Here is a 25133-nt window from a genome sequence, read left to right on the forward strand (position 1 = left end):
AGTAGTAGTGGCGGTCTGTCTGTGTGGGTATAGCACTCGTAGTGACTGGAGCCAGTACTTGGCTTATATAGTCCACGCTCACTTACTTGAGACATAGGTTTAACAGAACACCTTATGAATTATTTAAAGAGTAATCTATTCATCTCACTGCAGGTATTCTTTAGATACCTGAACCGGATTCCCCACACCCCGTAATACATTATACGCTCAAAAATACAACAGCTATAACTTTGAATATTAGACCCTGCTTGTCTCGTTTTATTACATTTTTCCTACTATACATGTACATACATATATTTATTTAAGAAGGCAGTGATTTTTTTAAAGAATTTCTTCACATCTCGTTTATTTCTCTTGTCACTTATAGTGTCCAGAGTACCTTCTGGGAAGACAAAATTCTGTCTTGTGTGACTTGAATGTAGAAGGAAGAGGTGGCACACACGTGCAAGAGCACACCACAGACATTGTATACTGTATACTGCGTCATCATCACTCTGGCTGACAGTGTGTGTGGGTGAAACACAAATTACCTTATTAAGTTACTGTTAGAGGGGCTGAAGGCTTGAAAGCTACTGTGCAATAACTAAATAAATAAAATAAATATTTAGTTCATGGAGCGAAGTACAATGGCTTAGAACAGAATCTCAAGATCATCACATCCTGGATTGTGCTACTATCTCTCTTAACTTGTAATTTTCTGATCGACGCAGGCGCACTAGTTGAACCCAACAGTACCTGTCAGGAGAGGCTGGACGTGGAATGGTTCATTGAGAAACAGACGCCTCTCTCAGTCGTAAACACATACAGAAGAAAGGTTAGTAACTACAAGTGTTCTGCTATCAGCCCCGATGGGAAGAGCGCCAGTGTTGGCCCTTCTGCCGCCGTTGCTGATGGCCCTATCAATAACGTCGAGCAGGGCTCACCAGAGATTTTATCACCTTCATCGCACTAGAAATTATCTCTCCCCGTCGTTCAAGCAGCAGTTTCAGAGCAAGAATCAACTACCACTTTTTGGGCCATGGCGACCAAAGGTCGATCCTGACTTTTGGCCTTTTTCAACCTTCGGTCACAGAGAACGAAGAACGTCAAATGATGAACTGTATGTCCAACAGCGAAACGGACTTCGTCAGTACGACGTTCCCCAGATTGGTAAATACAGCTTTACTATATATCATCGAATGTCTTTTATAAGTTTTCCTAATACCATTCAAAGTTTTGTGAAAGCCATTAGAATGCTACTATTGAAAGTTTCTATCTTTTCGAAAATATATAATGTCCCTGTAAAACTGTTGTTTCCTTGAAGCTCCTAAGTTACGGTAAAAAGCTGCTCACAGTGTCATAGTAATAGTTTGAACTTTATTTTTCATCTAACTAAATACAAATGGAGAGTTGCAAAAATCTGGCCCATTTATTTCATCCAATACAAATTTATATTAAAAATACCTTACGTCCCCTTCTTTTCTATGTTGATATGCGAATAACTCGTTGTTGTTGTTTTTTTGAGGGGGAGTACTTAGTATTAAAATCAAGAAAATACTGTAAAAGTAACATTAAATTGTTCTTGAAGCTTGTACATTTTTTTGTTTTTGGTAACTGTACCGATCTTGACACACTTGATGTGTATATATGGTAACTGTACCGATCTTGACACACTTGATGTGTATATATATATACAGAATGATTTGTTCTTTATATTTTCTCTCCGCTTCTCTTTTTCAAACACACACAAGACATACGACCTTTTTACCCTTATTATTCATTACCACTAACTCTGATTCCTCCACACAAATACGTAAACTTGTGTAATTTCAAAAGTTCACAGGAACATGGAACAATTACACGAAAACCCTCAAGAGTTGTGTTTTACTTAATCTTACCAGTATAAGGCAGGTTAACGCCTTTCTTTTCTTATAGTATATATGTGTGTGTGTGTTTTTCGTATAGCAAAGCCACAAAGGACTATCTGCTCAGCCCACCGAGGGGAATCGAACCCCTGATTTTAGCGTTGTAAATCCGGAGACATACCGCTGTACTAGCGGGGGGCTATAGTATATAAAAAGGTATCAGCTTGAAAATACATTTCAGCAAAAACTGTTAAATTTTATTTCGTTAGTAAATGCTGCAATGGACAAAAAATGGACGTTTACATACGACTGCTATGTTCAGGCATTAGGTATTAGAAATAAAATATCGTTGAACTCATACTAAATAAACTTGTTTTATAATGGACCAGCTATTTACCTTGGTTGATGTATTCCAGAATTAAAAACTAAACATTCATATCAACGGACGTCATGTAAAGTTAGATAAATAATAATAATATGAATAATTTAAAACGAACATAAATAGATTTGGTAAAAATAATTTATAATCTGGTGCACTTTACTATTTTTGTTGCAGTGAGATAATATTTAACTGTGGCCACTAAACATAATTAAAACTTCGCTCACGTACAGAGCGCACTTTACAAATAGCATAACAACTTTTGACTTAATACTACGTTTTTATTGATTCTTTAAGTTGTCTCATGTTCCTAGAAATAGCTTTTTCTTCTGCTAGATCAAGTGCATCTGATTGTAAATTCGACGATTTATGGTTTCCAACCTGTTGCTTAAAAAAAAAAAAACTCACTCTACATTGTGGGATTGTGGGTACGTTATAAAAGTCAAATCCCACTAGTTAATTAGAATAGCCCAAGAGCTGGTAGCTAATTCCGTTAACTGTATCTGTTTTCCTCTAGCCTAACAGATAAAAATTAGGAATGGCTAGGGCAAACATCCCTTGATCAGCTTATGTGCGAGTTTTTAAAACTAACGTTTTTCTGCTGATACATATGGAAAACTGGACGTTTATGAACATATTATCTAAAATAAAAGAGTAACGATAAATACTGTACCGATAGTTCATTTAAACAAATCTGAATCAGTATGCTTAAATAAAATAACTATCTATGTCCACAAAATGTAACTTTATTAGCTGAATGCTTCGCCACCACATCTTCGTCAAGAGTTATCGATATCCTACAATTTCACTAATACAATTGAGATTCTCTTGCATTAATGCATCCAAGTTAGTGAATTAGCTACCGGTATCCTACCAGTTCATTAATCCACTTGAGATTGAACTGTACCAGTGAACTGGCAGGATACCTGGATACCGACAGCTCCTGACGAAACTGTAATAGCGAGATATTGAACTAATAAAGTTACATTTTGTAGACATACGTTGTTGTTTTATTTACGTTTATAAAAATGTCTTCTCGTAATAAACTCCAATTTGAGCTAAACAAAATTAAGAATAATAATTCAGTTAGCTATTCTGACATAAAATAAGCAAGTAACAAGAAAGTGATCTAATAAAGGAAGGACCAATAGCTACAAATTATTAAGTAGCTGTAAGTTGAATGAACAATCAAAATCTTTACCTCTATTGTGTTTTAAACATATCTCTTTAATGATACCAGCTAAAATATTACTAATTAAATGTCTTCTTTTACCTTAATATTGTTTTCTCTAGTCTAAAAGTCGAGTTTATTTAAGCCATTCACTTTTTCTTAGAAATAATAATATTTTTCTTCAGTGATATAAATTGTCCCTCGCTAATACAGCGGTAAGTCTACGGATTTGCAACACTAAGATCAGGAAGTTCGATTCCCCTCGATTGACTCAGCAGATATCCCGATGTGGCTTTGCTACAAGAAAAATACATACTCTTCATATAAAAAAGGAATGGGAGTATAAACTACTTTGTTTTAAATATTATTTAGGCTTTCGATTTATTTCCAAAATTATGAGTCTTGAAACATCTCACTAATTCTCTCTGAAAGTGAGTTTTCTTTGTAGAAATCATTGTTTATTTAGTTATATTCACTACTCTTTACATATTCGCTTCAAATGTCACGTCACCAATTTCCTAAATAAAGGATTTTAGAGTCATTAAGTTAAAGTTTATCATTATAATTTCTTCAGAGATGTTTTTGTTTTATAAAAGAAAAAACCTCGATCATAATGTGTCACGTTCCTGATAAACCAAAACATTTCTAGTACATATGTTAACTTTGGCTGTTACGAGTCGCATTCGTCATGAACTATGCTAATAATGGCAATTAGCATAGTTCATGACGAATGCAGAATTTTGATAAGGTCATATAAAATCGTAGGTTTTACGTACAGGCTAAATGAAGCTAATTCATTTAACAATTTCAAAAGGTCCCCTTATTAACCTCGTAAAGGAAAGACTCGAACAAATGTACTAATTGAAATAAAGTTTTGTTATTTTGTTCTCATAGATTAGACTTTAAAAATATAAAAAGAACAGAAGTAGAAAATTGTAGCTAGTGTATGTAAGAGAGACAGTAAAACTTAGATTATTTTCCCGATCTTAATTTGAGCATTATTTTCTAAAGTATATTTTCATAGATTTCTGGACTCTAGTTAATTGCTTACGTATCACTTTCGATTTTCTGAATTAAAACTCATATCAATATTTATTGTTTTAAAATACCCCTAATGAGCAAATTGAAATATTAAAACCGAAAGGTATTTTATTAGATAGTACGACTTCTGCTTAAATTAACGCCAAACTTTTTCATCTTGTAATATATAAAAACTGTAATTTTACAAGATCATCTCGATATCAGTTAAACATTGTCTTCGATAATTTTGCGATTTACATTTTCAGTGTAATTCAATACTTTGATGTTACTTATAATTCTAATCCCCGAAGTTTATATAGAAAAATACTCGTCTTGAAATCAAACCGTAATGATAAACAAATGTAAATTTTGGTCGTAATATAAAATGTTAATTATTTTCGTCTTATTTTTAGAACCAATGCGCATAACATTGCGTGCACATGACGTTTTTATATTCCTTGAATATTAAAAATATTAAGTCCTGTGGGATGTCCGCGGGGATTAGTTATTATGCAAACCTAATGAAGCAGCCGTTGTATTAATAGATAGTAGTACAGTACGTAGGTGCGTGTTCTCAGCTAGTATATGTATGTAGAAACAAGTACACGTACATACTTTTGTTACTTAGGCTAGGTGTTCCTATAATGTGTTATTTATCTTATTGAGTCATGTTCCTACCATCTTAAATTGACCAAAATGAAGAGCAAATAAGTTTGGAATAAATGCATAATAATATATACATTAGTTAACAAAACTAAATAACGATTTTTTGTACATAGTATTATGGCGACGTGAATGTGATAGAACGTAAAGAATAACCCATTTAACAATATTTCTAAATATATGCACTTTAAATAGCTAAACGATAAATCTGAAGGCATATAATGTTGAAAATTGGGTTTTGACATCCGTGATGGGCATAGTACTAATAGTTCGTTGTATATTGTTTTGTATCTAGTACAAATATTAAAAATTAATTTAAATAGACTTTAAACAGATGGAATCATGACTTTATACTAATTACTGTGTGGTTTTTGTTTTATTTGTTGTTAAGCTCAAAGCTACATTACACTATGTAACAAATTTTTTTACTTTTTCTTGTTTCTGGGCAGAAAGTGTTATTTCCCAATTGCTTATGCCTAAAGTAAATGGAAAAGACTTATTTTTCTCTTCAAACTTTGATTTTGTGACCTGGGAGCGTATAACGAAAGCATGATGGGAGACTATATTTGGAAGCTGATACGTGAAAGCGATTTGCATTACAGTTGCAAATCTTGAAAAACTACTCACTTCTAAACATTTTTATTCATTTTTGTATAACTTTAGTATAAATACATGTAAATCTTGATTTATATGTTGTTTTATTCTGACCTTATGTGAATGAAAATGTGCAAACCTGTCCATTTTTACATATAAAATAGGTTAATTTCTAAATTTCATTATCCAGGTCACAAAAGCAAGGTTTGAAGGAAAAAATGGCCATTTTCTGTACTTTTACAACATAAGCAATTAAGAAATAACACATACTATCCAGGAACAAAATTGTGCTACATAGTTTTATCTGCACATCAGTCTTTTCCACGTGTTCCTCGCTAGTACAGCGGTAAGTCTACGGATTTACAACGTAAAAAATCACGGGTTCGATTCCCCTCGGTAGGCTAAGCAAATGGCCTGATATATGACTTCGCTATAAGAAAACACACTCTTATAGCTCTGTCCACCGCGCATGTCGAAACTCAGTTATAAACCCTCAAACATGACTTACATCTCAGGTATCGGATGGCTTTGTAAATAATTTGTTTAATGTCTTTTTCCATCACTAAGATGTACGCTTCGTTACATAGGACGAGTGTGGCTCAGTGATATAGGAATATACCATAAGTTTATTTTAATATTTAATTCTAAATTCATTTTTCGTTTTCAATATGTACACATGTTTTCACATAACACGTGGTCAAGATGTGTTGATTTTTATCAGATTACATTAGCTTATTTGTCATTCTCTAAATTACCTGCTACCAGTCGTAAACAACATTGCTACATATGACTTTGTGTAAGGTTATAGCAATATCATTCCATGACTATATAGGTTATACCTCTAGGGATCATAGTACTACCAAGTGAAATGAAAATTACCAGTGACGTGACATCACAGTCGCTTTATATAAATAGAAGACCTCAGTTTAGATAAAAGTCTTTTATTTAGATAATCTTACTTGAAGTCTCTACAATGGCTGGTCTTATCCTGATTCGCTTAAGTGAAGGCTTAACGTGCATCCGCATGTAAATACACTTCGTTTTGGTCTTTTAAGTGTATAATAAGTATTGTGTTCGTAATGGCTTACATTTTGTATTCAGTCCAGGTAATCCTAGATTTAAGTTTAGTTGATATGCATTCATCACTGTCCCGTAATGCCGTATTTTATCAAATCTCCTACTTAGCGGAGTCATTCGATATGGTTCTCGTGTTAATTGTTCACCTGAATGTACCACAAGTCTGTCAGTTAAAGACAGCTATTACAGTATGTGATTTTCATATTTCTCTGGATGTTTTTATCATATAAGTGTCATCAATCTTTCGAAACTAACTAATGAGTTAAACCTAACTTTTCATTTTAAAAATAAAAAAGTTATTTATACGTCTTTAGCTCTTTAGTATGATTAACATATTCGATAACATTTTTTAATATTTTCTTCAGCTTATTTGGAACGAACTAAACATGTCGACAATGAAATATGTTCTAACTGTAGATAGAAAATCGAGTCTCTTATCATATCTATTTCACTTGGCTAATTAATAAAATTATTAATCGATCGTATTTATGAATATAATTTTTCATAGCTGCCAAATTATAAATAATCAAGGTTAATATTTTATTTTATACACAATACTGTGGAGTTGAGAAACGTTTGTTTTAACGTTTTTTTGTAAAGTTTGGAATCTTAAATTTATTTGATGCCAGATTGACCATAAACATAAATATCAGATGTTACTGAGCTTTAAACCATATCATCTTAGAACAATTTTTAGGGAACATAAGCATACGGAAAAAGACAATATTATATGAACAAAAATGGAAAAAGTTTGTTTATTTTACAAACTCTGTTTTTATTACTATAAAAAGTACTTACTTAAGCCTAGAATGTTATTTTTTGTAAATTTATGAAACTAGTTACGAAATTGAATTAGCCTAGCTGTATAGCAGATGGTTTTAAAATACAAATATTACTCAATTATATTTTTGGAAACTGCATATTAACTTAAAATTAACCAGAAAAAAATACCTACTTATCGATTAAGCTGGGTGTTTATTATTTTGTTTGTCTTTATGTCTATCTGCATGTCTATTATTTTGTCAATCTCTTTGTCTATCTGTCTTTATTCAGTTTATCTATACGTCTGTCTACCTATCTTTTTTATTATTTTATCTGTGTATCTAACTCTTTGTTATATATTTATATGTTTGTCCTTCTGCCTGTCTGCCTGTCTAACTATCCTTCTATTCGTCTACCTGTTTATCTACCCTTCTGCCTGTCAGCCTCTATCTATCCTCGTCTTTCTGCCTATCTTTCTATCCTTCCGCCTGACTATCCATTCTTTTGTTTGCCTGCCTACATATCTCTCTTTCTTTCTCTCTACAATATCATTTCTGTCTGCCTAACTGTTTTTCTATCAATTTAGTTGTCTTTTTATTTTATCCAGCTAGCTGTATTCTGTTTAGAACTCACTCAGCCTTCATTTAAATTACTTTGTACACTTGTATGGTATTAACATGTTTTAGAGGAGAGCCATAATAGAAAATGTGAACAAGAATAATTTTGTTCTTTAATTTGTTTATTATCCTATGTTGTTAAGTTTTGTTTACATGTACAGCGGGATAACAATACAGCCTGTTGTTAGGTTTTGGTTACATGTACAGTGGGATGAGAATACAGCCTGTTGTTAGGTTTTGCTTACATGTACAGCGGGATAAGAATGCAGCCTGTTGTTAGGTTTTGTTTACATGTACAGCAGGATAAGAATGCAGCCCGTTGTTAGGTTTTGATTACATGTACAGTGGGATGAAAACGCAGCCTATTGTTAGGTTTTGTTTACATGTACAGCGGGATAAGAATGCAGCCTATTGTTAGGTTTTGTTTACATGTACAGTGGAATGAGAATGCAGCCTGTTGTTAGTTTTTGTTTACATGTACTGCAGGATAAGAATGCAGCCTGTTGTTAGGTTTTGTTTACATGTACAGCGGGATAAGAATGCAGCCTGTTGTTAGGTTTTTTTTTACATGTACAGCGGTATAAGAATGCAGCCTGTTGTTAGGTTTTGTTTGCATGTACAGCGGGATAAAAATGCAGCCTGTTGTTAGGTTTTGTTTACATGTACATCGGGATAAGAATGCAGCCCGTTGTTAGGTTTTGTTTACATGTACAGCAGGATAAGAATGCAACCTGTTGTTAGGTTTTGTTTACATGTACAGCGGGATAAGAATGCAGCCCGTTGTTAGGTTTTGTTTACATGTACAGCGGGATAAGAATGCAGTCTATTGTTAGGTTTTGATTACATGTACAGTGGGATGAGAATGCAGCCTATTGTTAGGTTTTGTTTACATGTACAGCGGGATAAGAATGCAGCCTGTTGTTAGGTTTTGTTTGCATGTACAGCGGGATAAAAATGCAGCCTATTGTTAGGTTTTGATTACATGTACAGCAGGATAAGAATGCAGCCTGTTGTTAGGTTTTGTTTACATGTACAGCGGGATAACAATACAGCCTGTTGTTAGGTTTTGTTTACATGTACAGCAGGATAAGAATGCAGCCCGTTGTTAGGTTTTGTTTACATGTACAGCGGGATAAGAATGCAGTCTATTGTTAGGTTTTGTTTACATGTACAGCGGGATGAGAATGCAGCCTGTTGTTAGGTTTTGTTTACATGTACAGCGGGATAAGAATGCAGCCCGTTGTTAGGTTTTGCTTATATGTACAGCGGGATAAGAATACAGCCTGTTGTTAGGTTTTGTTTACATGTACAGCGGGATAAGAATGCAGCCTGTTGTTAGGTTTTGTTTACATGTACAGCGGGATAAGAATGCAGTCTATTGTTAGGTTTTGTTTACATGTACAGCGGGATGAGAATGCAGTCTATTGTTAGGTTTTGTTTGCATGTACAGCAGGATAAAAAGGCAGCCCGTTGTTAGGTTTTGTTTACATGTACAGCGGGATAACAATACAGCCTGTTGTTAGGTTTTGTTTACATGTACAGCAGGATAAGAATGCAGCCCGTTGTTAGGTTTTGTTTACATGTACAGCGGGATGAGAATGCAGCCTGTTGTTAGGTTTTGTTTACATGTACAGCGGGATAAGAATGCAGCCTGTTGTTAGGTTTTGTTTACATGTACAGCGGGATAAGAATGCAGCCTGTTGTTAGGTTTTGTTTACATGTACAGAGGGGTAATAATGCATCCTGTTGTTAGTTTTTGTTTACATGTACAGCGGGATAAGAATGCAGCCTGTTGTTAGGTTTTGTTTACATGTACAGCGGGATAAGAATGCAGCCTGTTGTTAGGTTTTGTTTACATGTACAGCGGGATAAGAATGCAGCCTGTTGTTAGGTTTTGTTTACATGTACAGAGTGATAATAATGCATCCTGTTGTTAGTTTTTGTTTACATGTACAGCGGGATAAGAAGGTAGCCCGTTGTTAGGTTTTGTTTATATGTACAGCGGGATAAGAATGCAGCCTGTTGTTAGGTTTTGTTTATATGTACAGCGGGATAAGAATACAGCCGTAAAGTTTTCTTCTTTTTCTGATGACGAAACGCAAAATGTTTACAACAAAATTAGTTTGTTATGTTTTCATTCTAATCATTCGTTTATTTTTTTTTTTACATTTTTGCAATTCATAGTATGCAATACTAGTGTTCTAGTTTCTGTTTAAATTCGCTACAAGCAAGTATGGGACTAATTTATGTTTTTAATAAAAATATTCTATGTGGTAAAAGTTGCGCACTCGTTAAACTTGTGAAAGCAACGACAATACTCACAGAAATCAATAACTTATTCACAAGCTATTTATTCTAAAAAAAATTCAAAAAGTAAAATGTAGATCCGAATTTTCAGTTTCCGAGCAAATATAATCTTTAATTTATAAGTACATCAACTTTAAAAAAGTCCATTTGATTTAGCGCAAATAAATATTTATTTGCATCTTCAACGTTCCTGTCAAAAGAAGGTTTTAGTCTAAATCATCAAGAAGTTCGTGTTGTGAACAAAATGACAGAATTGTATGAAATTTTTGTGTACTTTCTTTCTTCGTATTCTGACTTCAATCTTTTTTAAAGGACTGGGTATTCTCTTATATTTTTACAATTTAGCGTCTCAGTGCTATCTAGTTAGTGTGTGTATTTTTAAATTGAATCAAGTCACTCATGGAAAAGTAAATAAAAGCCAGCTATTGTTAAAAATATTCATAATCGTACTTAACAATAGCTGGCGTTTATTAACAATGTGAAAATTATGAACCTTCCTAGTAAACCACTAGGTGACGTAAGTTTGTTTTTGTTTTTGAATTTTGCGCAAAGCTACACGAGGGCTATCTGCTCTAGCTGTCCCTAATTTAACAGTGTAAGACTACAGGGAAGGCAGCTAGTCATCACCACCTACCGCCAGCCCCCACAGTTGAAAGGATGAGCATGTTTGGTGCGACTGGGATTCCAACCCGCGACCCTTAGATTACGAGTCGAACGCTTTAACCCACCTGGCCATGCCGCACCAGGTGACGTAAGCACGACTGAAATAATTTAGTCAGTTGAGCTCGAATATATTCAGTTTCTTCACTTGACTTCCCCGTGTGAGTATAAACTATATGTTCAGTCATAGATTGCACAAGATAGTTAAATATAGATAATAATTTGTGATATTCTAGCTATTACAATGCAAAACAACTAATTCAAAACAATTTCAATTACTTTAATTGTTATTCTAATCAGGTATCTAATTTGAAATGTTAACGTAAATGATCGTTCAACTTTTACTGCATATCGTGACGTTTGCTTTATTTTGAATTTCGCGCAAAGTCACTCGAGGGCTATCTGCGCTACCATCCCTAATTTGACAGTGAAGTACTAGAGGGAAGGCAGCTAGTCTCTACCACCCACCGCCAACTCTTGGTCTACTCTGTTACGGCTGAAAGGGTGAACATGTTTGATAGGATGAGGATTGGTATTCGCAATTCGCAGTCGAACTCCCTAATCACCTGGCCATGCCGGTCCTTCATTGTGTATTATTGTGTGTTTTTTCTTATAGCAAAGCCACATCGGTCTATCTGCTGAGTTCACAGAGGGGAATCAAACCCCTGATTTTAGCGCTGTAAATCGGTAGACTTACAGCTTTGCTAGCGGGGAACATCGTGTGTTATAAAGCCTTATGTCATTTATTAATTGACATAAATCTCAGAGTTTACAGCAGCCTGTAAGAAATGTTTACTTATGAAGAAAAGCTCAATGGCCAATCATTTATACAGACGTACTAGAACAGTGAATTTGACTTTGTCATAGGTAAAGTATAATTTCCAAGTTTGATTGCTTTGTATGGGGAATTTTAATCGCTTTGGGCATGGCAGTAGTTAGTTTTAAATACGATGTATGAACGAACTGATTAAAAACATAAACAATAGACAATAGCGCATAACTAAATATGCAACCATTGGATTTACAAGTGTTAGCAAACAGTTCGTTTGTATTATTCAAATTAAGCTTTTACAAAAACACGGCTGCGCTTATTTGTATGTTTTAGCACGTAAGATTTATCTTAATATCCTTACACAGTCCTGAAAGATGAGCAAGCAGAGAATGTGTTATGGGTAAGTGAAAAACGTTTCTGTAAACATCGTAACAGGTCTTTGGAGACTGTAAAACACCAACAACAAAGAACGGTAAGTTTATATTCACATATTTCGTGTTTTATATGAAAGTTTAAACATTCTAATTCTAAAATCTTTTGCATTATCAGTACAATAATTTAAACACACATTTTAAATGATTTATATAGTTGAATGTTTCAAAAAGAAATCAGATAAAAATTGAAATACTGATTGAGGTGATACAGAAGCGTGCCTATAGTAACAGTCGTATTACGACACTTGTGTAATTTAATCATAGCAAATCATCATCAAACTATCTTGTTCCTAATGACAAAAACTTTGTCATATTTAATTGAGATAGATAAAAAATGACTTACTGCGCTTTAGTTATTGTAATGTATATAAGTTGAATATTTACGTAACACTTAAAAGTGTGCCATCATTAGGCTATGGTCTATAATCCAGGGAGCTGCTCAGCAACTTAGCTGAAATCGCCGTTATACACCCCCCCAGTTTGTTCAGAGAAAAACTTTTTCTTTGCAGATTCTGCAATCATATTCGCTTGAAATGCCAGAGTTCATGTGTACCGATTAGAAAATGGTCGTGAACAAATGGCTTACAACATTCTAAGGTCAACAACATCAACGCATACTATGTTAAAAAACAGCACGCTCTAAAAAGTCTATACTCTCTTATCGAGCTTTATTGACACTGTATAGTTTTATTTACAGCTATATGTGATAGCGAAGTGAATCGAAATGCCCTTTGTAGCTGTAATTTAGTTAGAAGATTATTAAACTTTTAGATAAATGTTTATAGAAAGACGTATTTAAGTGTCTTTACACAAGTAAGTTAATTGATGTATGAAGTAAAAAAAAAACGCAAAGAGTAATTTTCGACAGATTTTAATGCTGAAGAAATTCGGTTAACCTAAACCAATTAGTGCATCACAAGAAGGATGTATTGATACCCAAGGTTTTATTGATTAGTTTTATTTTAACACTTTGATAAAATAGTTCGCTTTTCAGGAATTTTAACTAAAAATGGTGTAGAAAGAATCATAATAAATGAAGTTAATTTCTCATGGAAAAAAATTATGTAAAATATTTAAAACAAGAAAAAAATAGTTTTCAATATTGTGTGGACCGAGATGGCTAGGTGGTTAGGGCGCTTGTCCAGCAATCTGAGGGTCGTGGTTTCGAATCCATGTCCAACTAAACAGGTTCTTCCTTTCAGCAGTGAGTGTTTTTATAATGTATCCAACTATTCATTAGTAAAAAATGAGCCCAACAGTTTACCATGGGTAGCGATGAGTCTTTCACTGCTGAATTAGGTACGGATAATGCAGATAGAGCTCGTGTAGCTTTGTGCAAAATTCTAAAACACAACAACAAATCTATGTCATGTACTAATTGATGTATCGCCCTCTGGTAGTAGATTCATTTATTTTAAAATATTTCTATAGTCACGTCACAGCCTGAGATTTATGTTTTTACAAAGTTAAATGTAAGTTAATTTTGCATTTTTCATTCTTTGTATTCTGTTGTTACTAAAATCCACAAAACATTGCGCCAAGCAAACTAAAAGAATATTTTATATTTATAAAATTTTAGCAACAGCCAAACAAAATAATATAAATGATTTCTAAGTTCCTTTTTATTTACATCAGGAATTCTATGATACATCATATGATCTGAAGTGCAAGCGATTTGTTATTACGCCTATGTTTTTGAACGTTTATTATATGATTTTTTTTAGATCTTTATACTTTCATGTCAGCTCGAAGCGCAGTCAGCACTAACAACATGGCCAACCTGACCCTTATTTTATGTGTATAAGATTCCGAGATGTCCAGACTCACTTTTCTGAAATAGACGTTTTCATAACGTCATTATTAGAGTACCTTGATGAAACGCATCGTGACCGTCAAAAGTACTTCATACACGTAGAATTGACTTGAAACGTACAGACCTCTTGAGTCAGCCTATTTTCTCCGTCCGTATTAGCTGTCGGTTCGGGATGTACATTTGATTAGATTATAGACAGGATCTGTTACACCATTATAAGAGAACATACAAGATACAGCCTTTATAAAAGGTGGTGACATGAATAGTACTATTTAGCAAGATTTAGAAAATGGTATGCTCAATAATTATTCGTACCTCACTCCGTACTCTTAATATCGCTGTGAAATTCATGTTCTTTTACTAAACTAGGAGTTGTATCTGGTTTTAAAGTCCTCTTGAAATTTTGTTTATAGAAAACTAAACGAAGTACGATTCAGCTGTAAGATATATATATATATATATCGTTTCATTTCACTAGTTTATTAGACGTGAATTTGTACACGATCTGTTTTGTTACTTGCTTTGAGCGAAATAAACCTCCGGGCATCTAGGATACAAAACCTCTGAAATATGTTTGTATTCTCTGCATTATACGGTGTCCATTTTCGGCTGCGGACTTCTGATTCAGTCTCATAGATAGTGGTCTGCCTTGCTATTATTTGCTGACTTTCACTCATCTCTGGTTCACCACACGAATGACACATCTAAGTACATTATTTCAGGCCTAATCATTATTCTTGAACGATTTGAAAGTTTAAACTCAGTAACATACTTCGAATAGACAAGAAAGAACATTATGTGAGACATTAGATATATAGAATCAACTACATAATCAATAATTTACATCCAGTTCACATTAATTAACCTTAAAGGGCTTAAAGTGATGTGATTTACCTAACAATAAGCTAAGAGAGTAGCTGACATCATCTTATAACAACAGCTTTGTTGTTTGGTGTGATTACACATATAGAATTAAGAAAATTACATTCTTCTTTAGATGATGTATTAGTGGATGTGTCTTTGGATCGATTCACTCATTACTTTCCAGATGTGTTTGTACTTTCAAGAAACCGTATCGTGATAAGTGTTTATCATGTGAAATATTTCTCTTTACACCCGAAGTAATCTCACGTTTCTCTAAAGTTACTGGAATTAAACTTATCAGTTGAAATAAGTTATGGAGTTCTCGCAAGTAGAAAACAAGTACTCCAACATGTATATACAAGTTACTTCGATAATTAACACATTTATAAATAAATGTTGTCGCAAGTAGAAAACAAGTACTCCAACATGTATATATAAGTTACTTCGATAATTAACACATTTATAAATAAATGTTGTCGCAAGTAGAAAACAAGTACTCCAACATGTATATATAAGTTACTTCGATAATTAACACATTTATAAATAAATGTTAAAAAGCTCTACACTTATCACAACTTCACTATTGGACAGCCTTCGGTAAACTCAGCAGATAGCCCAATGTGGCTTTGCTATAAGAAAAACACACACATTTCATCATTGGACAGTTAGAACAGTACCTCTTACTGTGTTTCTTGTATAGTAAGCATTTAATTTAATAATGAGTGTTGTTTACACAAAAGCAAATCAATTAGAATGTATGAGAACAGTGGAGATCTAGGAAACTAAGGGAGTTAAGACGGTTGAATCAAAAGCAGCCCAATGACAGTCATGTTTCTCTCTTGACTCGAACAACATCTACCAGCAGTAGTTATTTCATTTTTTTTAAGATAGGTGGTGTTTAAGTCAATAGCTGCTGGCTATGTATGAAGAGAACTTTTGTCAAGGCGTTACACGATATTCTGTGTAATTATCTATAATATTGAAAGAAAGGGGCCCAGCTATTATACGAAATAATATATTTTCATTGACCAAACACACTACACTTTAAAATATTACAAACGTAAACATAGTTCTATGAGGACAGAAAGGCTATTAATGAATATTTTTATATGTTCTTACATTGTTTAAATTGCATGAAAGCTTCCATCAGTATTAACCTACGTGAGTTATCACTCTTGCGGACGATGCATATTTTCCGATTACTATGTAGACAGAACATAACATATGACAGCGTAGCTCAGTGGCTTCGAACTTTGAATTCATAATTGGACGGTTACAAGTTAGAGGCTAGCTTGAAACATACGGCTGAGTTCTTGACGAGGTGCTTTCCCCATTATGTCATTTCATCCAGAAACTTGATGGTACCACCTGTTAGTTAGAAGTTAACTTGTAATGGACTTGCATGCAATCTAAGGATAATGTATTGCCATTTTCATCCGCTTATGTCAATAAAAACAGAATTCATCACCATTTCTATGTGTCGTCTTGGCATAGGAAGGAGTTGCCATTTGACCTTTTGAAAATAAAACTTGAGCTAACGCATTATAATTCAGCTTGTGTAAACGTCTACAGTACATATTATATTTAATCCTTATAATAGCTAAACATTCATAGTCACAAAGCTAAATATTCCGTTCAAATTAAATCAAATATTTATTATATCAGTAAAATGTCGATTCTCATGTAGGAACTACTGGACTGATCTGGTCGTACTCTGTTTGATTAGGAGTTTTGGCTTCCCCTGGTGGTGATATAAGTGTGCTACTTGATTGTCTTTCAAACAAACAATGTATTCGCAGTAATATATTTTCATCATAACTATCCAGCACAAAAATCTAATAGTTACCCTAAAAATATTTAATAATAATAACGTAATAGTAATAATAATAACCATGAAGGTCTTTTAAACAAATGAATTCACTTAGCGGTAAAACAAGAGGCTTGATTAACCTTTCGTAGACAAGAGTCATTGGTGATCGGTATAAGCAAAACAGAGTTTATTTTGTGGTAGCATAAATATACTTACAGGATTAGTAATATAGACCCACCTAACATAAAATATGAATAATGAAGTTTCTCTAATCAGTAACACACGATTCTGTAAAATCATGATACTGATAAGCACGACAAAAGTTAGCATATTCAAAACAGAAACAAATTGTAATGGTAGTGATTTATCAATAATCATAAACATTGCTTATTTTAATTTTATAACAATGGGTTCCTAAGACCACCTATAGTATAGATACGAGTAAGTGGCTCCTTCTTAAAAATTACTCACGATTTAGATGCAAGTGAATAGAATCTTCACGTGGTCATCCACGATCAAAATTCAATACATAAGGTTTTTCTTAGACCACCCGTGATCTATGTTTAGATGTATGTGATGTGGTTTTCCAAATACTTCTTTTTATCGGTTTATCGCCTATCTGTGCACAGTTATTAGTAATTAAACATCATCTGTGTTTTACAATATTACACAGTTACCGATTCACTACATCAAGACATGAAATAAAGGAACCACTTGAAAGATATTTCGCTGTAATTCAGTATCACCATTATCTACAACAATATATCTACAGTGGGGTTTCTGTTTAATATTTACAGAAATATCACTGATTTACTGTCATACTCAACTGTTAGTAATAGCTATGAGTAAATTCTTATGTTGAGTTTCTTTAATTTAATTTAAGATGTAATAATTTTAATTTAGTTAAATGTTAGCTTACTAAATGTTGGTTTCAGTATCACTTGTTAACAACTTTAAATACTGTAATGAATAGTTGAAAATAAACGGAATAACAAGTCAACAATGAATCAAAATACGTAGAAAGCGTTTCGTAACTGTTATATTATTTGCCTAGAAGAACACAGCTATGAATATAATTAAAACACTGATGGGGATAAAAATGTGTGTGTGTTTTCTTATAGCAAAGCCAACTCGGACTATGTACTGAGCCCACCAAGGGGAATCGATCCGCTGATTTTAGCGTTGTAAATGCGTACACTTACCGCTGTACTAAGGTGGGGGGTAATAGAATCAATCGGTCACTCGCTTTGTTTGTTTTTGAATTTCGCGCAAAGCTACTCGAGGGCTACCTGCGCTAGCCGTCCATAATTTAGCAGTGTAAGACGAGAGGGAAGGCAGCTTGTTATCAGTACTCATCGCCAACTCTTGGGCTACTCTTTTACCAACGAATAGTGGGATTGACCGTCACATTATAACGCCCCACAGCTGGGAGGGCGAGCATGTTTGGTGCGACGCGGGTACGAACCCGCGACCCTCGGATTACGAGTCGCACGCCTTACGCGCTTGGCCATGCCAGGCCACAGTGAACAGATAATAAGTAATCCTGTTGTGAAGTTTTGCGCGAAAACAAAGAAATCAACTCAAACTGTTGAAAGTTAAACACTAAACTCCTCAAAGAAAGGTTGGTATTTAAAAGCATTAGAAATACGAAATTATATTTAGCTATTGTGTTAATGATAGACACAAAATGGATTCATTTTCTAAATATCCAATTATTAGACAAATAACTTCTGCTTAATAACGTATTTTCTCGAACTTCGAAAAATATACCTGTTAAAAGAACGTGAAACAGTTAGGGCAAAATATTTGTATTTCCGATATAACTATTTTCTAAATATACAGTTAATTTTAAGAATACGTAACATCATAATATTTATTTCAACAAAGTAAGTTTTTATAAACACGTTAAACAAAAAAAAAGTGAATAAAAATAATCCTTTTGAAACAGTTCAGTTATAATATAAACTTCATTCGGCAAATCATTAATAAAAGTTTCGAAAATGTTTTGGCAAAATATCTCTGTAAACAACTTTTAGAGGTTAGCAGCATACGTTGAAGTATTGACAGTATGTTAATATAAACGCTGTTAATAAGAAATAAAATTACAAAGAAAAATCATAAACACAACGAGATTTGCAAAAAGCAATTTGAAATACTAAAGTATAAACTTTACAAAAATACAGTTTTAGTTTTTAAGAAAAGAAATATCATTACACTTCACCAACTTAATCGAATTCACACCGTAAAAGTTATCGTTCACGTAATTTGATAATGCAAATAGCACCTTGACCACTGCTGTGTTTGTCGTATCAAAGCCGGTTTCAAAGCATGACCAGGTGGTTAAGGCACTTGACTCGTAATCTGAGAGTCGCTGGTTCGAATCACCATCACACCAAACATACTCGCCCTTTCAGCCGTGAGGGCATTATAATGTGACGGTCAATCCCACTATTTGTTGGTAAAAGTGTACCCCAAGAGTTGGCAGTGGGTGGTGATAACTAACTATCTTCCCTCTTGTCTCACACTGCTAAATTAGGAACGGCTAGTGCGGATAGCCCTCGAGAAGCTTTGCGCGAAACTAAACCAAACAAACAATTGATAAACCCTGGTACGGGGGGGGGGAACTCGTCACCACTGGATATGACAGATGTAGTGTGGTTGACGTGTTGTTATACGTTCCTTTGTTACCTTTTTTTTAAATTCTTAGGAATTTTTAGACCTTAAAACATAACTTAAAATAGTAGACAGTTTTAAAAAGAGACTGTAGAAATCTTTGGATATGTTTTATGTAGTTTGTTAATAGTTAACTGATTCAGCTTATTGCATATCCTACTTATCAAAGAGTAATATCAAGTTTGGCAAATTTTATGAAAATTCATAGTAATATTTTAACGATTTTCTCATAAACCCCACATTATCATACTTTTCACTGTAATTCAGAAATAGTACTGTAACTAATTAACATTGTTTTCATTCTAATTCATTATTTCTATTACCTCAATATAGTAACGAGTTGGCTTTGTTTTCTCCTAGTACTCTTAACGCATAACGCCTTCATGTATTGTCTGAGAATGTATAGTTGTCTAGGTCTTGTATACAAGAAAAAGAATAGTCGAGTCTCAGATCACGACGAAAAAATGTAATAGTATCTATATACAAACTGTTGTATTTTTGTTCCTATCAGATAAATAAAAGAGTAATAATAAACTTTTAAAAGCTGTTAATAAATATAAACAAAAAACACGCTTGTTTTTAAAAACATTATAATATTCAATACTTAAGAACGTCTTTGACGCTCCACCAAACTTCTATAGAACACACTGCTGTTGACAGCTACTAAAACTACCAAACAGGATTACTCTTTCTAGTTTTAGACTAAGCTTAAAGTATACATGTAAGAAACTAGTTTTGACGAGACATTAATGGTGTATGGTAAACAAATTACGCAAACATTAATTGTATAAACTCTAGAATATCGGAGGACCCATGTGACGTAAACACGTTTTAATTGGTTATGTTCTGGTTTAAGCTGCTAAAAATAACAACACTTTTCTGAATAAGTAAAATCTCTACCAATTAATAACACAAACATTTACTTTACTCTGCTGGATAAAAAGAGAATACATTATGTGTTTATCCACGGAAAGTGTAATGTAGGTCTAAGAAATCGATCTTTTATTTAGAAAGGGCATAACGAGGCACTCCTTTTATTTTATTAGCAATGTAAATACCTAAACATACAAGCCAGTAATAACTAATTCATTAGTATTCACCTCATATCCTACAAGTAGACTAACATTGTTATCTTTTAAGATTGTAATTACAATTTCTGTCAACAGCCTAATTCACTGCCATTAATTTTTCACTTTTGAATTAAGACACACATTCCTCTCTCTGTTTATCTACATCAAAACTTCAGGTTACCGTTCCGTATCGTTAGCAACCCCTAACGTTTTGTGATATTTCTCATTTTCTCTACAGCTGTTTGTTAACGAGCTCCTAATTTCCGAGTTAAACCTAAATTGGTATTGGTTAATTTGTTAAGTCCAACACTAAAGTATTATAAGTATGAAATCATGCGCGGGAGAAACTTTAATCAGTTTGCAAATAAAGTTTATCTCCTCATTTATAACACAAGGATAGCTATCTACACATTTATCATTCACTACACTATATAAGGCTTATTTTATAAACAGTTTACTACATCGGTATCTGTGTGTACGTAACCTACAAGTTAAAGGAAAAATGAGTAAGTGCCAACTGGTTAACTTACTCTAATGCTATCGCGGCATTTACTATATCCAATTCCATTTGTTCGATTAAAAAATAAAATAAGTATTGTACATAATAGAAAAACAATTGAAATCCTCACTGAAAGCATTTACAAATGACCTATCGTACCATGTTTCAAGTATACAAATTAAAGGAAACATAAAACATGTCATCTCATACTTAAGCTTCCTTTTAAAAAAATCCCACATACAGTCTGATAAAAAATAAATGTGTTTTTTCTGTTTTGTTTAAAGAAAGGTTAAAATCTTTAATGCAATATTTTAAAATATTTCCTATAAGATAGACTTTTGTTCCGTTCTAGAAAGTGGATACATATTTTCGACAAAGTGTATCTAGACGAATAAAGTCGCTCAAATGGGTGTCCAACTCCTTATATTCCACGAACTATAAAAAGAAGTCTCTACTATTTTTGTGGTTCTTTAAGGAAGCCGTCACTTGTTTAAAAGATTCACTACATTCAATCTTTGGGGGGATCAATTACATATTCTTGAAAAAGGAACAGAAACATTTGGCTCTATGAGTTGAGCATCAACAAAAATATTAAATACATCCTGTGCTTTCAGCATCCTGTTTTACTGTTGGCTTTAAAGAAATCGTAGCAATAGATTTCATCCACACTAAACGAATATTCACCACTTCACACATGGAGCTTTAAATACCTTTTAACACTAATTCATGGAATTGTGTTTCTAACTCAGGTACTGTATAGTATCATATATATACACAAATTGAATTTAGAAATTTATTTAAAAGAGAATAATGAAATTTCCTTTTGAAAGACGTAACAAGTGGTGTGTTCCTACCATTTAGCTAATACACGATCACATTTCAGATTATCCAAACAGAAAAGAAGAACACAATAAAACTAGCTTGTTTATTCCATCGAGTAATATGATAATTTAATATAACAAAATATTTTATGAAGTGTCATTTATTAATACTATGCAGCGTAACAATAACTTACAAGACATTGACTCCAGAAACAATGTCGTTTTATTTAATAAAAACAAAGAATCAAACAGTAAAATATTAACATTATAAAAGGTTTTTGTACACACCTTTATGGTATTAACATAGTTACTCACCGTATTTAGAAGATCTAAAATCTGGACACGGGGGATTACACTCCTATTTTGAAAAAAAAAAAAAAAAAAACGTTGGATGAGCATATCCCAAGAAACTGGTTGTTTGCAATCTATTACTAAGATATGATCAGTGGTAAACCACTCAGTATGGTTTATTTCAATAATTAGCCTATCTTAGGAAAGTGGTAATGTGGCTCTTTAGAAAAGTTGTCCCTTGCTTAGAAGTTACATTTGATTCAATATTTTTGGAGACCGATTGCAATTTTTTAAAATATTCTTTAAATCCCAGTTTTTATTCATTCACGATGATCTGTTGACCTTGCATGACATCCATATAATTTTATAACTACTCCACAGCAATAACAGTAAATTTATAATAATCAATAAGAAGCTATATGTATACATATTTACATACTTATCTTAATAATGATAACAGTATGTTGGCTGTATTTATTATCAAAACTCAAGGCAGAAGTTAATTACTTTTAAACGCTTTGATGCCCATGTCATAAATAATATAAAGTTAGTGAATACAGTTAACTAGATTATTTATTCATAAGATGTAATAACAAAATGTGGGGCTGTTTAAAACATCAGTTTCATTCCTTATAAAGTTAAAATGAGATCTGGTACGTTGTTGTATGAGAGGCCAAGGTTGTTCAGGGTCGTGTTCATTACAGCTGAACCAAACATCTTCTGAATATTTATCAAAAGAATTGCGTAATTTTAAAATTGAAGCTTACAGTCGCGATCATGTTTTGAATTTCGCGCAAAGCTACACGAGGGCTATCTGCGCTAGCCGACCCTAATTTAGCAGTGTAACACTAGAGGGAAGGCAGCTAGTCATCACCACCCACTGCCAACTCTTGGGCTACTGTTTTACCGACGAATAGTGGGATTAACAGTAAAAGATGAAAGGATGAGCATTATACTTCAGATATATTATGTAAAAACTTTATTATCAAAACAAAACATTAATTAAAAGGGGCCAGTACAGTTCTCAGGGTAATTGCGTTTGTCGTCTTAATTTTTCAAATTTCATCAGTTTGGACCAAATATGATTTTAAAAGCAGTGTATGTAATTTGCTTTAAGAGTAATGGAGCACTATATGTGGTGAAAATATAATGAAGAATATATTGACACTTCTAAATAAAAACTTTTCATAGGTTTATTTTTTGGAATATTTTGAGGATATGCCATTCATCAAGCATTAAAGACCGTGTTACAATGAAATTAGGCTCGTAAATAATCATTGAAAGATAAAAACATATAAAGGTTCTAAATACACGAGTTCAGTGTGAAATACTGGCAAAAACATTCTTGAACATATTTCGTAATTATTACTAAAATTAACAAAAATATGAAAAACAAGTAATTAGAGCAATTAATATTAGATTTTGAAATATAAACATAAAATAGTGTAATAGTAAAATAAAATAATAATACAAGAAAATAATTAATAGGAGGAGCAGATTTTTAACAAAATAATGCTGAAAATAGAAATTTAACAAGTAGTTAAACATGTTTAAGACAAAAGTTTAAATATATATATATAGAGAGAGATTAGGTAGACGAACTCTTTTTAATTACTTGAAATAAATCTATAATTAATACCATATGGGAATTTGGTGTTAAATTGGAAGATAAGGCGGTGTTGAAGGTTTTCTTGTTTTAAACTGTAAAGCTTGCATTTCTCATGATTAAGATTACGATGTCAGAAGTATCATTGTGGTCAGGAGAATTGAACTGTTTAGAAACTGGAATGTTGGTGAGGTCTTCTTTCGCGAAAACGATCACCTAGTCTGTTGGTTTTAATGAGGCATTCTAACGTGCAGATGTAATGTCTCCTGACGTGGAAAGTGTAAATAGAGCCAGTTATTATGGTGTCATTTGAAATGTATGGACAACAATTTTTTTCTGGTACGATGACGTTTTGTTGTCTTGTATCTTCGAGTACACCAAATAGTCATTGAGGTTGGGATCACGTTCATAAAAGACTAATAGTGGTGTAGAAGATATTCCGTTAATAATTTGTTCTGAATGACAATTGTTGCTAACCTGTTGTGAGGACAGTATGTTGATATCAAGGGGTCTCAATCGTTTTTACCTTTGTTCCTAGGTTGGATTACGTTGACATTTGATACATTATTTTTATGGTTGTGGCCTTTTTTTAAATAATGTTGTCCAGGTAGTTAGGTTGTTTGAAAAATCTTGCCATCTCAGCGGCTTTGGAGGAAAGGTCTTGGCCCTCAGAACATAAGTGTATCAGTCTTGTTAAGTGCCCTTTAAGAATGGAACAAACAACAGCCTGACTAAGCGTGACTATCGGTGTCTTTGTAATGTACGGCGATTTCAAGAAGGTAGGATCGATGTGGACATTAATGTGAAGACATCATAAAGCGCTGATAGGATACATACAATTTATACATCACACTTGAAACATCATTATTCAACCTCTTCTTACCTCGTGTCAGTTCACATAACACGTGTGTAGTGTTAAGTAAGTGTTGCTCCTATTCATTAACTATACCAGATTTTCAGCAAGCTGGTGTGCCCTTGCTCTTGTAAAATAAACTGAAACAGGTCAACACTGATATAAATGTAATAAGTAATTTAAATTCCTATGAGTGTAATGGTATTATAAGGTATAACGGATCCAGTCTTTGATTTCTACTTCGTATTGTTCTCTTTCGACAAAGTATGTGTGTGACCTTATTTTCTAGCAGATTCATGCTTCTGTCACATACGATATTCATTAGGGTACAAAATATGAGTGAATTTTTAAGATAAATGAAAACCTAAATAATATGAAACCGATAGATAAACTGGTACATTACTGACTTTAAGAATGGAATAACATTTGTGGAGTTGCTCATTTTTTATTTAATTTTTTTGTCATGAACAATAAAATGTATATATTCGTATTTTTTATTATTTATTGAAAGTTAATAATTTAGGAAATATAAA

At 33.2% G+C, this 25133-nt stretch overlaps 1 protein-coding gene across 1 annotated transcript in view; it reads left to right on the plus strand.

Annotated features, from left to right (window-relative positions):
- Positions 1-766: 766 nt before the first annotated feature.
- LOC143247775 (uncharacterized) overlaps positions 767-25133 on the plus strand; it is a 60789-nt gene continuing 36422 nt past the window's right edge. Inside the window, exon 1 of the mRNA XM_076496235.1 lies at positions 767-1149. Within this exon, the coding sequence (XP_076352350.1) occupies positions 849-1149 (301 nt within the window). The 5' untranslated portion in view covers positions 767-848. The remainder of the gene's footprint in view (positions 1150-25133) is intronic.

The sequence above is a fragment of the Tachypleus tridentatus genome, chromosome 1, assembly GCF_004210375.1.
Source record: "Tachypleus tridentatus isolate NWPU-2018 chromosome 1, ASM421037v1, whole genome shotgun sequence".
Classification (NCBI taxonomy): Eukaryota; Metazoa; Arthropoda; class Merostomata; order Xiphosura; family Limulidae; genus Tachypleus; species Tachypleus tridentatus.